The 14851-nt window shown below is 39.6% G+C and overlaps 2 protein-coding genes across 3 annotated transcripts; both read right to left on the bottom strand.

Moving 5' to 3' along the window:
* Window positions 1-398: 398 nt before the first annotated feature.
* LOC112177854 (uncharacterized membrane protein At1g16860) lies at window positions 399-3265 on the bottom strand. Its single transcript, XM_024316102.2, has 4 exons — window positions 2866-3265; window positions 1829-1984; window positions 888-1096; window positions 399-803 (listed from the first exon to the last, which is right to left on the bottom strand). Exons 1-4 carry the CDS (start codon window positions 3259-3261, stop codon window positions 590-592), a joined length of 975 nt encoding a protein of 324 aa, XP_024171870.2. The 5' UTR covers window positions 3262-3265; the 3' UTR covers window positions 399-589.
* An 8998-nt stretch (window positions 3266-12263) lies between these two features.
* On the bottom strand, window positions 12264-14411 carry LOC112182110 (homeobox-leucine zipper protein ATHB-12). 2 transcript variants are annotated; one of them, XM_024320551.2, is made up of 3 exons: window positions 13880-14411; window positions 13367-13695; window positions 12264-12564 (listed from the first exon to the last, which is right to left on the bottom strand). In XM_024320551.2, exons 1-3 carry the CDS (start codon window positions 14261-14263, stop codon window positions 12555-12557), a joined length of 723 nt encoding a protein of 240 aa, XP_024176319.1. In that variant the 5' UTR covers window positions 14264-14411; the 3' UTR covers window positions 12264-12554. The 2 variants fall into 2 exon arrangements, with proteins under 2 accessions (XP_024176319.1, XP_024176318.1); XM_024320550.2 differs by lacking the exon at window positions 12264-12564 and having other exon boundaries at window positions 12766-13695; window positions 13880-14410.
* Window positions 14412-14851: the final 440 nt, after the last annotated feature.

Raw genomic sequence — 14851 nt, forward strand, 5'->3', positions numbered from 1 at the left:
GCGAGGCAGATGAGTGATTGGCACCCAACAACAACCCATTTGAATTGAATTATTGTTGGATAAGTAGAGGAATAAGCGAAGCGCTCGGCTATGGTAGCCAAGTCCGATGAAAACCCGCTCTCCTCCTTGATGCGCATGCCTTTCTCCTTCTTCCTTAAAAGCCCCTCCAATAACAACACGTATAACAGTTTCATCTTTCTTGTCCTATGCGCGTTGACTTGGTCAATCTCACGGCTAAACTGACGGCATCTATTGGTTTACAAATCTTTTGGTTCATTGCAGACTCTTCCTTACTTTACGCCCATTAATCCACCGTCACCTTTTCATTTGTTTTTCTGGTTTTGCTGATGGAATTGATCAATATAACTTTTACCATACAATTTCTTGCTCTATGAAAATGAAAGATATTCACACATCAGAAAGTCAATTCAAAAGTAATGTAGTCAGAACAAGACCTTTCCAGAGCTAAATACTGTTAGAGCTAAAGGTTTACATAGTGATTAGCGAGACATCAAATCAAGTAAGACAGACATGAACTCCTGAGCTGAAAATTTGTGTCATCCTTCAGAGATAATGTGCTACCTACCTACTATCTTTCCGGGTGTTGTATAGAATTTTGGTTGACAGATTGCCCAGCCATCGGAGAGACCCTTAGAATGAGTCCATCAATGTCAACAGGGAGAAGCAGTTTTCGCCATAGACAACCACTGGAAATTACTTCCGGTGGCTGAACAATTGTAGTCATCTCATTATTTCTGTGCAGCATGCCAAATACAGTCACAGTGCTTCCTTCTTGTACATACCTGCCAAAACTCCACAATACATAAGGATGCATATATGATAACAGCAGGGTATTTGATTGAGATTTTAATGAAAAAATTGGATACCCTTCCTCCAGACGTAGCAGACGGGATTCAGCTGAGAGATTTCTCTCACGTAACCATTTCGTCAAGTGAGGAGAGAGGATTCTGCATTTTCTTGTGTTGACAAGTTTGCTCTCAAAGATCAGTGGGATAAGATTACAACCAGAACCAGCTTTGACAATAGCTCTAAGACCAGATTTCCGATCAGTCAAGAAAAAGTCTGTTGAGAATCTCTGTCAGGTGAAAAGCCGGAGCAAAAGAAAAGAAAAATTATAATTCCAAATAGACTGCCCTTTCTATTTTTCATCGTTAAGCTAAACAAGTATAGGCATGCAATCCAGATTCTCAACAAAGTGATCCTCACCAATATAATTGAATGTTATAAAGAAAACAAAAGTTGGATTGGCTGGTCCACAAAATGGAATGATTTACACTAGCACTCATGAATCATGACTCAATTTTCGATTCACTTAGGGAATGAATTACTAAAGATATTAAATCATAGCATCTATAGAAAAGAATGGAAAATTCTTCAAAATGTATATTATTGATACTAATTATATTCTTATTTCCACTAAAAACAGGCAAAACAACCCAAGGTAAAGGAGCAAAGCCTAAGGCCTTCCTTGTAATGATTCATGGCATAAAGGAAGTTATTTGGATCGAGTAGCAACTGTTATTACGGGAAAAAAAAGAAGTTCAGAGTAACTTGAGGTTCACATGATCACATGAAATGGGAGATAACTATGAACATCACTAGTCATGTTTGAGCATCAAATAAGCATTCTAATCCTCGTAAAGTTAGTGAAATGCATAAATTAAGTAGTAATTGACTCAAGTATGAAAAAACACAGGAACATGCACATCATTAGCCATCTTAAGAAGGTAACTGAAACCTATTTAATCTAATGAGAAGGACAAGAAACAGTCCTTTTGCTGATCTATATGGCTACAGAAGAACGTACCTCACAATATTCTAAGTGCCACTGGAAGCATGATCTCTTGACATTTCTAGGTTGAAGAGTTAATCCCTTGTATGCATATAAAAGAGTAGAGGCATATACACATCTAGTAGCCTTTTCATATGAAGATTCCAGGGAGAGACTCCCGCATGAGACAAGCTGAAATCATCACAATAACAAATTATGATCCACCCCAACAAACTGAAGGAAACTATAGAGTGATAAACCAATTAATGAGCAAGAAAAAATGGACAGAAACGATTTGCCGTGAAGCAGATATGTACAAGTAGAGACTGCCATTCCTCACATGGCATACACAATCAAAATATTATTTGCTAGCCAAAATTAGTTTCCACATATAGATGCACAGCTGCAAGAGGCTTATTTAGGAACTCAAATAGCATCTCCTCATACAATATTCGTTAAGTCGATCATACACAGGAGAATCTATAAATTAGAGACTGGTATCCACCATCAACATACGCAAAGGTTGAACCATCTAAGGTCTGTGTTCAGTTGCAAACCCCTGAATTTAGTTTAACGGGACACACTTTTTTGGTTTTTCACCCACTATATTGTCAATTAAATCAGCTGTGTTTGTCATATTCTTGTTGTTCACTATGTAATAAGCCCAACAAAGGGCGTCTTTCTTGAATACCATTGATGTTTAACCCAAACAAACTAATATCAAGCTATAACTTATCAATGTCCTGCTCAACTCTGGACAAATGCCAAGTCTTTTTTATTGGCTGCAGCAACAGATACATAAATCTTTGCAGATGATAAAACAAAGGTAAAAAACAGTAACACTCCCCAATTTTTCCTCTTGTTTCCTCCAATTTCTCAGCACCCAAACTACATAACACTCAAATAAACACATTCCCATCCTTGGTTCGCATACATTCATTCTCACACAAACAAATGACTTCAAACTAAACTCCCAAAAAAAAAAAAAAAAGATTAACCAAACAGAGCAACCCATTAAAAAGTAGAAGAAACCCATCACAGAAAACGAGCTAAAACATGAAGAAAATCAGTACCCCAGTGATCTTGACCAGCTCTCCATGCTGAGCCACGCGAAGGTCAGACTCAGGAAGAGAGTTGAGAAAGAACAAGACTGCAGCTTTAGTAGCCCAATGACGCGTGTTCCAGAGAATGAAAGAGAGGACGAGAGCAGAGAGCAAAAGGAAGAAGACGAAGAAGAGGGCGTTGTGGACGGCAATGAGAATGAAGATGGAGACAGAGAGACCTAAAACAAAGATGGGTATGAGAATGTAGAGGACAAGGGATGGTATGGGCTTGAAGGTACTAGTATGGTGGTCTCTCAGAACCGCGTTTGAGAGGTCGTTCATTACTCCTCTCTTCGCTGCTCTCGCTCTCTCACTAAAGCACCCACCTTTACCGAACCAGTAACAGAGGAGTGTAAAATGGCTCATCAGGAATGGATTGGATGTGATGGACGAAACGACGTCGCTCAAGCAGAATTGGAGGGGGGAGTTGGATATTTCATAATGTTTGGGATCCACATTACTGCTCATGTGAAAAACATGAGTATTTTTACATTACATTTTGGGATCTATTTACAAAAACATCAAATTCTTCGTTGCATTTAAAAAACCAAATCCCATGAGAATGCTTAGCTGCTAGACTTGCAAGGTATAACATGTTAGTAATTTGGTGGGCACAAAATGGAGTCGCTAATAAGTTTTCAGTGTTGTTACTTCAAATATTAAGTCTCTCAATGTAAATTTTTAATTCGTTTGCTATTTTATTTTAAATATTGAAATCAATCTCCTTTATAAGTTTACCTCGCTAGAAAAGATCCTATTATAATTCATTCTACTTTCCGAAACCCACCATTCCAAGAAAAATGCATATATCACATGAGAGATTGATATAATGAATATTAATCATACAGTGAGATTATAATCACACATAAGAGATTGTACTATTGAACATTATAGTATCAGCAGACTCGAGGGCTGACTGTGAGACCTACTGGTCAAACTTCTTTTTTCTTTTTTTTTTTGATAATGACCTACTGATCGAACTGCTCAAACCTCTTCTAATCAACCCATATATATATATATATATATATATATATATATATATATATCACATAATACAGAACATGAGATTTAGAGTTTGCTCTTCCTTTTGACTGGTGTTCTATGCCAATTTCATATGTCAAATGGTAAAGTGATTGATGTTGTGACGGTCAACAACAATTTTGTAAGTAATTAGAGGCTTCATAGAATGTTGAGTGACTTGGGTCACACTAAAGCAACCATTTCTCAGTTTACATTACAGTAAGCAATAGACTTGGTGAAAGGGAAAATGTATAAGACGCTGTATCATCAAGACTGCAAGCAAAGGCGTAGCTATACACGGGCTCCGTTGGGCTACAGTCCACCCTAAATTTTGAAAAAAAAAACATAAATTTATAGCTGTTTAAGGATATCTCTATTTGTGTTTAATCCAAACTCTAGGTTACTTGACCTACGTAGAATTACTTTCCTTGTATGATTGAGATTCTATGCATTGTAATTCTCTATATAAAGAGGCCCCTATTATCAATGAGAATACACAGCAAATTCCTCTCAATTCTCGTTTCCCTAAAACACGTTATCAGCACGAGCCCTAACCCTAGCCCTAAAAACAAAAAAACCCGAAAACTCTTCTCACCAAAACTGCCGCAAGCTCCTAGCCCTTGTTAGCTATGCCCTATGCTGCCCCTGCAGCCCTTGCGCACCCGTGTGCTGCCTACTGCCCCTGCAGCATTGCCACACGCCTGCTGCCCCCTGCAACACAGCAGCACGCTCGTTTCTGTGCAGATCAGTCTTCTTTCACGAGCCAAAACGTCATGTTCGGAACCTCTGATGAAAATACTTTCTTCATCAAAGTTTTTCATCTCTGTCTCTTATATCTGACCTCCAAATTTCAGCCCTATTGGAGTCGTTTTGAGACATGTACACCATTCGAGGTGGGAGCTGTTCAGCATGCTCGTTCCTGTGCATATCAGTCAATTTGCAAGCCCCGAAACGCCTAGTTCAGAACTTCAGATCAAAATTCTTCCTTCATCAAAGTTGTTCAAGTCTGTCTCTTCTATCTAACCTCCAAATTTAAGCCCTGTTGGAGTCGTTTTGAGACATGTACACCAATCGGAGTGGGAGCTGTTCAGAAGTGAATTTTCTTCGAATTTCAACAAGTTTGATTCGCCTAGGACTGAAGCTCGTCTGCAATCCTACAATAAGGATCGAATATGCTCTGCAATCCTAAGAGGTATGGTTTACTAAAAGTTCCCGTTTTTGAAGTTTTTTTTATTCTTTTTCGCTTCTTTTTCTCGGGGACTTGCAAACTCCCTTCTTCTACCCCCCTTTCTTCATCATAGGGGAGACCAAATTAAGCCGAACTGTGGGGGTTCGTGCTCACTCCAAGCTTAGAGCTTGTTGAGATCTCCAAACTTAGAGTTTGTAGAGAATTTATGACCGACTACTTACATCATTGTTTCGATCTAATCCAACCCCTCTTGGAATTCAATTTCTTGGAAGCGATTACGCTAAGAAATTCCTAATTTCTTGGAAGTGACTACGCTCATAAATTTTATTTGTTTTCGTGGTAGCCTTTTTCGCTCCGAAACTAACCCTAATTTCTTGTTCTCTTTCAGGATGAGTAACCTAAACAAATTGGACTTTGCTCCATTGGGAACAACTGGCTCTGGATATCACAGGTGGGTTCGTGATGTCCGCCAGCATCTCAAGGCCGATGGAATCCTAGATACAATTCTCGAGCCTAGCCAGGACGTGCTAACTGTTGAGCAAGCTCAAGCTTTGGAACCAAATAGAGCAGCCTTAGAGGCAAATAAGGCGAAAGCCATCATCCTAATGACTCGTCATATGAATGATTAGCTCCAGTACGAGTGTATGAATGAAGAAGACCCCAGAAGGCTGTGGGTCTCACTCGAAGAAAGATTTGGCAACGTCCGTGACTCCATGCTTCCTGACCTAGAAGTGAGATGGAATAGCCTCCGCTTCTGTGATTTCAAGTCAGTTCTTGACTACAGCTCGGAAGCACTTCGCATTAAATCCTTCATGGAATTCTGTGGTAAAGAGATCACAAATGCGATGTTGATTGAGAAGACTCTCTCTACTTTCCCCGTCTCTGCATTGATGGTTGCTAAGAACTATCGAATCGATGTTACTGCAAGACGAATCACAAGGTTTCATGAGCTCATTGAAGCTATGAATGTCGCTGAAAAGCATGACAACATCCTTGTGAAGAACTATAATTCGAGATCCGTGGGAACAGAACATATTCCGAAATCCAATTATAGTCGCACCCCAAAGAAAGGGCGCCAAGAGCGAAACCCTAATCTTAGGGATACATTTGGACGTTCTGCTCCATATAATCGCTCTACTTGGGAAGGTAACTGCCAAAATAGGCGAACACGGAACCGAAAAGGTCAACGTGGAAAGAGAGAGGCAGGCAACGCCTCTGGCCATGTTGGTGGCGCCACCAACACTAAGAGCCATCTAAATGACGCTTTCAAAGTGCCTCAATCAATGGAGTTTGAGCAAAAATATGTATGTTCTCGATGTGGAGTGTCTGATCATTGGGCACACATTTGTAGAGCTCGTGAAGAACTTGTCACCGCCTACAAAGCATATTGTGAAGCAAGAGAAGCTCACTATGTGGAACAAGAAGATCAAGAAGATGATCTAGAGTGAAGGGTTAAAGACTACAAATCTGGCTGGGATCAATAGATCGCCTACTCTGTTTAAGTCTTTATTTTCCAAGAGATGTAGGCGATTGCCATATTATTTTTGTAGTAGATGCCTATGGTTTAGTCTTTCTCCAAAGTAGGCGTACTCAATGTAAATGTGATGTCTAGGAAGGTTTTGAGATAAGTGATAATTAAGCGAGCTTTGCTCCACCGACATCTCTCTACTCACCTGGTCACATTTGCGTTGGAATTACCGAAAGAAGTTAGACGACTACCATTGTTTTGCATTAGCTAGCATTTGGATTAGATTCTCCTAAATGGTTAAGAGACGATGATGTACTCCGTTGGCTTATGAATAAAATTTCGAGTTCTTTTCATTATGACTCCATTTTGATTCATGAGCATGTTACTTTGTGACTACGATGGCTGGGCCATCAGTATTAATTCAAGGACATGGAATAGCCCAAGTTCCCCTTGCTAAATGGCACCTTGATTATTGTCACAGAAACTCTCTACGCTTCTAGGGCAAATTGCACCTATGAATAGCCAACGGATTCCATGCAGAAATGCATGAAGAGAACAAAAAAAAATGAGTTCCTTTGCAATACCTCTAATGATTGCGAACAAAGGCGCATCTTAGAGAAGTTTATGTGTCTCTCTAGTGGACTTTATGTCACTATTCGAGCTATTAAATCCAATAAAGTTATGAGAGAAGATCTCTTTGATTTAGGCACATATTGGCTTTGTCACGATAGGATAGATCATCCTAGTCCTGATATGATGATCCGTCTACTGAAGACTTCACACGGACATCCATTCTTTTGAGCAAAACGAAGCAAGAATCTGATGTCGCCATAAATGGCGCCAACCATGAGCATGTCGCCATGGTTGTTCCTCCTAGTGGCCATGACGCCATACATGCTAATTTCCATGGCTCCAACACCATGATGGGAGATGTAGTCACACATTTTGCTTCTAATAGCGCTACAGACGCTCAGGCCCAACCAAAATCCTCATTGGTTGCTTCTAAGGCCCCTCGCTCATTTTGCAAAGCCTGTTCCTTCGGGAAATTAGGACTGAGATCGTCCTATGCAAAGGATATGAAAATACTCATTCTGTTCTTACATAAAATCCGTAGGGATTCTGTGGACTAGTTCAACCAACTTGCGGACGTTTAAATATCTCATGATGTTGGTTGACACGCAAACACACTGGTCACGTGTTGTGCCTTTGTCCACTTGTAATGCTGCTTATGTTACACTCCTAGCACATATCATGTGACAACGGGCTCACTCCCCGGATCATCCTATTTAGTCAATTGGATTTGACTATGTTAGAGAGTTTACATCGAAAGACTTTCGATGGATGTTGCAATGGGCTTGATGTTGGACATCACATTCCCATGTACACACCCAATTAGTCTCGCAGAAACGACTATGATGGTAGTCCGAACATTGGTAATGCGCACCAATCTTCTTACATCCGCTTAGGGTGATGCGATATCGCATGCAGCTATGCTAATTCGTCTACGACCTACCGCCACTCAATGTACCTCTGCGTTACAGCTAGTGACTGGGTACACGTCTTTTGTACTTACGCACATTTGAGTGAGCCATTTTTGTGCCAATTGCGCCGCCACAGCGCTCTATGATGGGTCCTTACAGACGAATGGGCAACTACGTTGGATTTGAGACTCCAACAATAGTCCGCCACTTACTGCCCTTACAAGGCGATCTCTTTACCGCTAGATTTGCGGGTTGTCACTTTGATGAGACAGTCTTCCTATCGTTCGGGGGAGATAAGAACACAGATGTTCAACAGGAACGACAGGAATTGCCGTGGTCTGTCCCCACTATGTCTCATCTTGATCCCTATTAAAGTGACGAGATCAGACAAATATGCTGCAAACATGCCTGCAAGGAAGGACGTCCCTACGAGAGGACGTAGCGCCACCCTACATGGAGGTAGGCATGGCGCCAATGCCAAAGAAAGTGGCACTCTGGCGTTACAGGCCATGGCCCCAGCTAGGATGCGTGGGAGGCCCGTGGGTTCGAAGGATACATTGGCACAAACCAATCCTTGAATCATCGACACTCAAAATCCGCCTCATGAGAATCTTCCAGGTTATGGTTATCGTTGGGGGACGCCTCAACGTTAGAACCTATTCCTGAGAATATAGAGCTCTATGAAACTTACACTAGTGTACATGAGGCGTGGGATAGAAACTCCATCATAATTGATGATGTAGTTGCGTATTTCGTTGCGCATGAGTTCGTTGAGTCAGATGATATCGAACCACGCTCCGTTGATGAATGAATGCCAACGTAGAGAGTTTTGGCTTAAATGGAAAGATGTGATCCAGGTTAAGATGGATTCTCTAACGAAGAGGAAGGTTTTTGAGCTAGAGATGCCAACACCTCCTAACATAGAACCTGTTGACTAATGGGTCTTCGTTAGAAAGCGTAGTGAGAAAAAGAGATGGTATTCTCGCCTTGGCGCAAGGCTTCTCACAAAACGCCCTGGAATTGACTACGATGAGACATATTCTCTTGTAATGGATGTCATTGCACTCCACTACCTTGTCAGTTTGGTAGTTTCCGAATAACTGAACATGCAGCTTACAAATGTGGTCACTACGTATCTCTATAGGGATCTAGATACGGAATATACATGAAGGTTCATGGCGAACTTCATTTACCCAAGTCAAGAGGTTCTAGACCACGGAGCGAGTTTACAATAAGGTTGAAACGCTCACTAATGTGACTACTTGATTAGGAAGGGATATGCCCACGCGTTTCTATGACAAGTTTCGGATTCTATCGCGGTTCATGTTGGACATAATCTTCATTAGAAGCCCTTAAAGAATTAAGGGAAACCGCTGAACACTTGAAATCCGTAGTTTGAGATGAAGGATTTTGGGAGAACACGATTATGTCTCGGTTTAGAACTTGAGCATCGTGTCGATAGATGCTTAGGCATTTTGATGAGGTCAAGCCTTCAAGCCCCCCCCCCCCCATGATCGTCCGTAGTCTTGATCCTGAAAAGGATCCTCTTCGTCGAAAGGATGATGACGAAGATGTGCTAGAGGCAGAAGTGCCTTACTTAGTACAATAGGCGCATTATTGTACTTATCCCAATGCACAAGACCGGACATCTCATATGTTGTGAACTTGTTAGCTAGATATAGCTCTGCGCCAACGGGACGCCATTGGATTGGTGTAAAAGATATCTTTCGATATTTGAGATGTATGATTGATATGAGCTTGTTCTATCCCTACAAAGAGATGATGGATTCGGACCCATCACACACCAGGTACGCCGCCAACACTGGCCTGCGTCCACTATCCCCATCCCAAAACGACATGTGTTTTGGAAGGTTTTGCTGATGTTGGGTATCTCTCTGACCCACACAAAGGTCATTCCCAATCTGGTTAAGTGTTCACCATGGGAAAAGACCGTGACATCTTGGAGGTCTACAGGATAGACCCTAGTCGCTATATCTTCGAACAATGCAGAGATCATTGCTCTTCACGAAGTGGTTCGTGAATGTATATGGATTGGATCCATCATTACGCATGTTCGAAGCAATTGTGGTTTGAAGTCTACCACATATGAGCCTATGAGCATTTAGGATAATGCTGCTTGTTTTGAACAAATGAGGCAAGGCTACATCAAAAGCGACAAAACCAAGCTTAATCAGCGACAACAGGCTCTCCTCGAGATCAAAGTGAATTAGGTTCGATCTGAGGACAGTGAGGCAGACTTGTTTACTAAGTCATTGCCCAAATCCACGTTCGAGAAACATGTGGCAAGAATTGACTTGCGGAAATTATCTGAACCCCCATGATCGTTGTCATCAGGGGAGGTGCAGACATCAGGGGGAGATGTCTACATGTTCGTCTCGAATCGTGAAGGGTGTGTTGTGCTCTTTTTCCCCTTCGACCGAGGTTATTTTTGTCCCGCTGGGTTTTTGTTACTCGGCAAGGTTTTTAAAGAGGCAACGAGAGAAGCACCGCGTTTGGACAACACAAGGGGGAGTGTTTAAGGATATCTCTATTTGTGTTTAATCCAAACTCTAGGTTACTTGACCTACGTAGAATTACTTTCCTTGTATGATTGAGATTCTATGCATTGTAATCCTCTATATAAAGAGGCCCCTATTATCAATGAGAATACACAGCAAATTCCTCTCAATTCTCGTTTCCCTAAAACAATAGCTTAATTATGGTTTAAAATATTAAATATTAAAAATTAGCCCACCTCAAATTTCTAAATTTAGCCTGATATGTTATTAAACTTAGCCCATATGTTATTTCTTTTCTTATTTTAGTCATACATATGTTATTTCTTTGCTTGAAGTATTTGATTTTATTTTAGGGTAGTTCTAGTTGGATCTCAAAAGGAAAAAAAGAAAAAGGTACTCTTCTTACCAACATTCAACAAAATAAATTATTTTTTCTCCTTCAGAATTTCCTTATATTACCTATATAATTTTATAATTTACCTAAAACAATTAATAATTTCTATACATGGCCCTATCGTTTAATACAAAAGTATATTCAAAACAATTTGATTTGAAATTTCCTTAGAATTTAGAATATTTTGGTGTAGATAGTACTAACTAAGATTCAAGATCAACTCATTTTAATTAGATTTAATCGACATATGTTATTTATTTGAGAACCAAAGTCTTTTCTAGAACCATTCATATTGCAAAACAAACAAAAAATCTATGATCTAGAATAGATTTCTTGCTAGTAATTGTCTACTTCTTCAGCATGTCCAAGAATCACTTTCTAGTTCCACTAATGAAAGTACATCAAAGATGTAGGCAGCTTCCTCATAAAATTCTTCATGGATGAATTGATAGAGATAAAAAAAAAAAACAAATTGTTGAAAATATAATTTTAATTCTTTAAGGATATTTTGGTAAAATTAAAGATGTGTACTTAGCTTTTTTAAGTAATAAAAAAGTGAATTTGAGGTTTAATAAGAGGCAAAGTCCAAATATCAAATTTAGAGGTCCAACTAGAACCATCATTTATTTTATTTTCTATTATGCTTTAAGAGACATAATCGCATAAAAAGTTTTTTTTTGTGTGTGTAAATTAGGTCTGAAAAAGAGCCGGTTGAGAATTATAATACATATTCAATAATTAAAGATTTTTGCTTCTATTCAAGGGCGCGGGGTACAATTTGAGTATGTGTGATATTTTGTCTAAAGTTTTGTTATAATATTGATTTTTTGAATCAGTATTATATAATGTGGTTTAATTTAAGAAAAGAATAAAACATATTACTTGTAAAACTTAAGAAAAAAAATAATTTAAAAGCATTAGTAAAATTTTAAAAAAATAGCCTACCCTATTTTTAAATCCTAGCTCCGCCATTGACTGCAAGATATAGAAATGGTACTGATTAGGTGCTTAGAGATCGACTCCCATGAGCTTGATAAATAAGGCAGTGGCATATCAATTGGATACAACATAATAAGTAAGACTTTAGTCCGTTGAGATTCTTATTAAGTCTCAATTACCCTTCTGCATTGTGATGAATAATTATTTGTATACAAAATTTTTATCTCTCTCATTATTGCTTGGACAATCAGCATACAACATTACAATGAGAGAGATTGATAAATCATGTATACAACTGATGAGAAGGAAAATCACACCCTACGATATGCACTCTTTAATTCTTTATGATGTGTTTTTTGATCGAATAGAAAAGTTGCATTAAAATTAAGAGGCAGTAGCCCATGGAGGGTAAAAGTCCATAGTGGACATGCTCCAAAAGGAGCTACAAGAGCAAACCTAACACTTGCCAACATGAAATAACAATAACACACAAAGGCCCAAAAAATGGGCCGAAAACATAACCCAGCCCACATACGTTCATCTGACACAAGAACCAAACTCCGCCAAGACTTGCCGTATACAGCAGTGAGAAGCAGCAGCCAAACTCGGTGAGAATGATTCCAAAGTTGAAATCACAGCTCCAAATGACTCATGCACACCTTCAAAAACCCAATATTGTCAATATATATCGTGTTTCAAGAAAGTTTTGTTTTTCAAACAGTTCTAATCGAGGTGTAAAATTTCAGGGATATTGCTTTACTTCAAAAATATTTTGACTTTTATGTTTTTTTTTTTAAGAAATTTCAGAATCTGCTGCTTACTAATTTACTGTTAACATTCCCCCATAGAGTTAAATTATGTTCATGCTAACTTTATCCATTCATGGTAATCTAAATTGAATATTTTGTGATCCAGTGCAGTATGAAACTTCTAGTTTGTAAATGGGCACTTAATTAGCTAGCTACCACAAATGTTCTAACATACTCATACATGCATGGAATCATGTTAGATGCTAGATCAGGTTCCTGGGTTTATTGCATAGATGAATCGGTGTGCGCTAATCTGTTGGCTAAGAGGACAAATTGTACATAGGCCCGTTGTATTTCCACATTCGATCCCATCACATCTAGTCTAACATGTGATCGGAAGAGTATTATTGCAACGGTTATATACAAAAATTTCTCCTTGCCAAAGGTTAGCTAGCTCTTTGAAAGCTTTATACTCTTTTGCCTCCCCATTGTACTTGTTGGCAGAATCATCCTCTCCGTGACATGATGGTGTTCACTGTCACTGTTTGTATACAACTATATGTAACTTTCTCACGCAGCTAGAGAGACAGACACCTAGTTGTATACACCGGTGACAGAGGGGAGTCACTTGTAGCGATAGTGTCCACAAGTGGCAGCAAGAATATTTTTCTTATTTTTACACATTTTCATCTTTCAAGACCAAAAATCCCACCACTGATAATCACTAGTCGATTGGTCAAAGAGACCACCATCGGAGTTCAATCTACCCCAATCTTCAGGAGACGTTAAGGACCCATCTGCAGATTCCACAAAGTTCACAAGGTTCGGTTCCTCCTCAAGTCCAAAGTACTCTGCCTTTATGCTGCTATCATCATCTGACATAACTCGAAGCCGATGTTCTGATTTTTCCAATGACATCTGGTAATTAGGCTTCCCCTCAGATTCCGACCTAGTAGCATCATCTCCATTGTCCGATTCGCCATCAATGCTATTGTTCCTTTCCTCTTTTGGCCTTTGCATCTTATCATTCAGCTTCTGCAACTGTCACAAAACAACACATCCACATCAGATATTGCTTCCAATTCATTTGTACTAATCTTAAGATGTGGCGTTATTATTTACTCTCGGAAAGTCATTCTGTACTAAACCGGAAGGAGTGAAAAATGACTCTCCGAGAGTGTTAGCAAAAGTCCCCTTTCAAAGAATGAATGAATATATTAATTACCTGAGTAACCAAGGCCTGCTTTTCTTTCTTGAGGGCTTCAAACCGGGAAGCCAAGTTATTGTAGTTGGCTCTGAGTATGCTGTAGTCTCTTTCAAGCTGCTTCGACTTCCATCGAGCTCTCTTATTCTGAAACCATATCGCAACCTGCCTTGGTTGCAACCCCAGCTCTTTCGCCAGCTGTAGCTTCTTCCTTGGCTCCAACCTCGACTCGGACTCAAAAATGGACTCCAACGATCGAATCTGCTCATCACTGAACCTCTTCTTGTTGTTCTTGCTTCTGTTCTTCTTTAAACTACTGCCTGCACCTAACGAGTCGTTCATGTAGCTAAAAGCCTCGGCTTCTTCCGGTGAGGGAGAATATCCAACTCGGTCTACCTCTAACATCTCGTTGTTTTTGGGGATCAGTGTTTCGGGAGAGAATGCTTTTGGGGTTTTGTGCTTTAAGCTATGTGATCCTCAGTGTATGTCATGGTTCTTTGGGTCTGACTGGGTTTTGTGATTGCTGCTTTATATCCAAAATCCATGGGTGGATCTGCTGGCGTAAATATATATTGCTTTTCTTTCTGTTCATTTAATATAAACATTCCCCATACTATTTTTCTTGCTCGAATATTAGTTTCCCCATTTCATTTCTAGCTAAGCAATTTACGAAGCTCAAGCTAGCTAGCCAGCTTAATTAGCTTAATTTGTATAGCGGATTAAGCTGGTTCTTTCTGTGCATTGCATCACATTATTAGCGTTTTTTAAATTGTTTGTGATATGATATAATATGGCCCTCGTCAATGTCGTGGTATGAACCGTCTTAATTACTTAAAGAAGTCTTCGATCTCCCTAATTAAGCTTATATATGGAGTGTCGGCATTCGTCAATACGTGAATCACGTTGTCCCATTTACCATCGGTCCTTGTCGATTTGGTGAATCCATTGCATGTTACCCAAAGCGTTGTCTTCTCCTAGGAGTAAAGAATGAAG

This window comes from Rosa chinensis, chromosome 1 (genome assembly GCF_002994745.2).
Source record: "Rosa chinensis cultivar Old Blush chromosome 1, RchiOBHm-V2, whole genome shotgun sequence".
NCBI classification, from domain to species: domain Eukaryota; kingdom Viridiplantae; phylum Streptophyta; class Magnoliopsida; order Rosales; family Rosaceae; genus Rosa; species Rosa chinensis.

Coding starts and splice junctions, on each gene's coding strand:
- LOC112182110 (XM_024320550.2), bottom strand. CDS start 14,263: ATGTTAGAGGTAGACCGAGTTGGATATTCTCCCTCACCGGAAGAAGCC. Junction 13,696..13,879: donor AGCAGGCCTTGGTTACTCAG/GTAATTAATATA, acceptor GTTTTGTGACAG/TTGCAGAAGCTGAATGATAA.
- LOC112177854 (XM_024316102.2), bottom strand. CDS start 3,261: ATGAGCCATTTTACACTCCTCTGTTACTGGTTCGGTAAAGGTGGGTGC. Junction 1,985..2,865: donor AGCTGGTCAAGATCACTGGG/GTACTGATTTTC, acceptor TGATGATTTCAG/CTTGTCTCATGCGGGAGTCT. Junction 804..887: donor CTGCTACGTCTGGAGGAAGG/GTATCCAATTTT, acceptor GAGTTTTGGCAG/GTATGTACAAGAAGGAAGCA.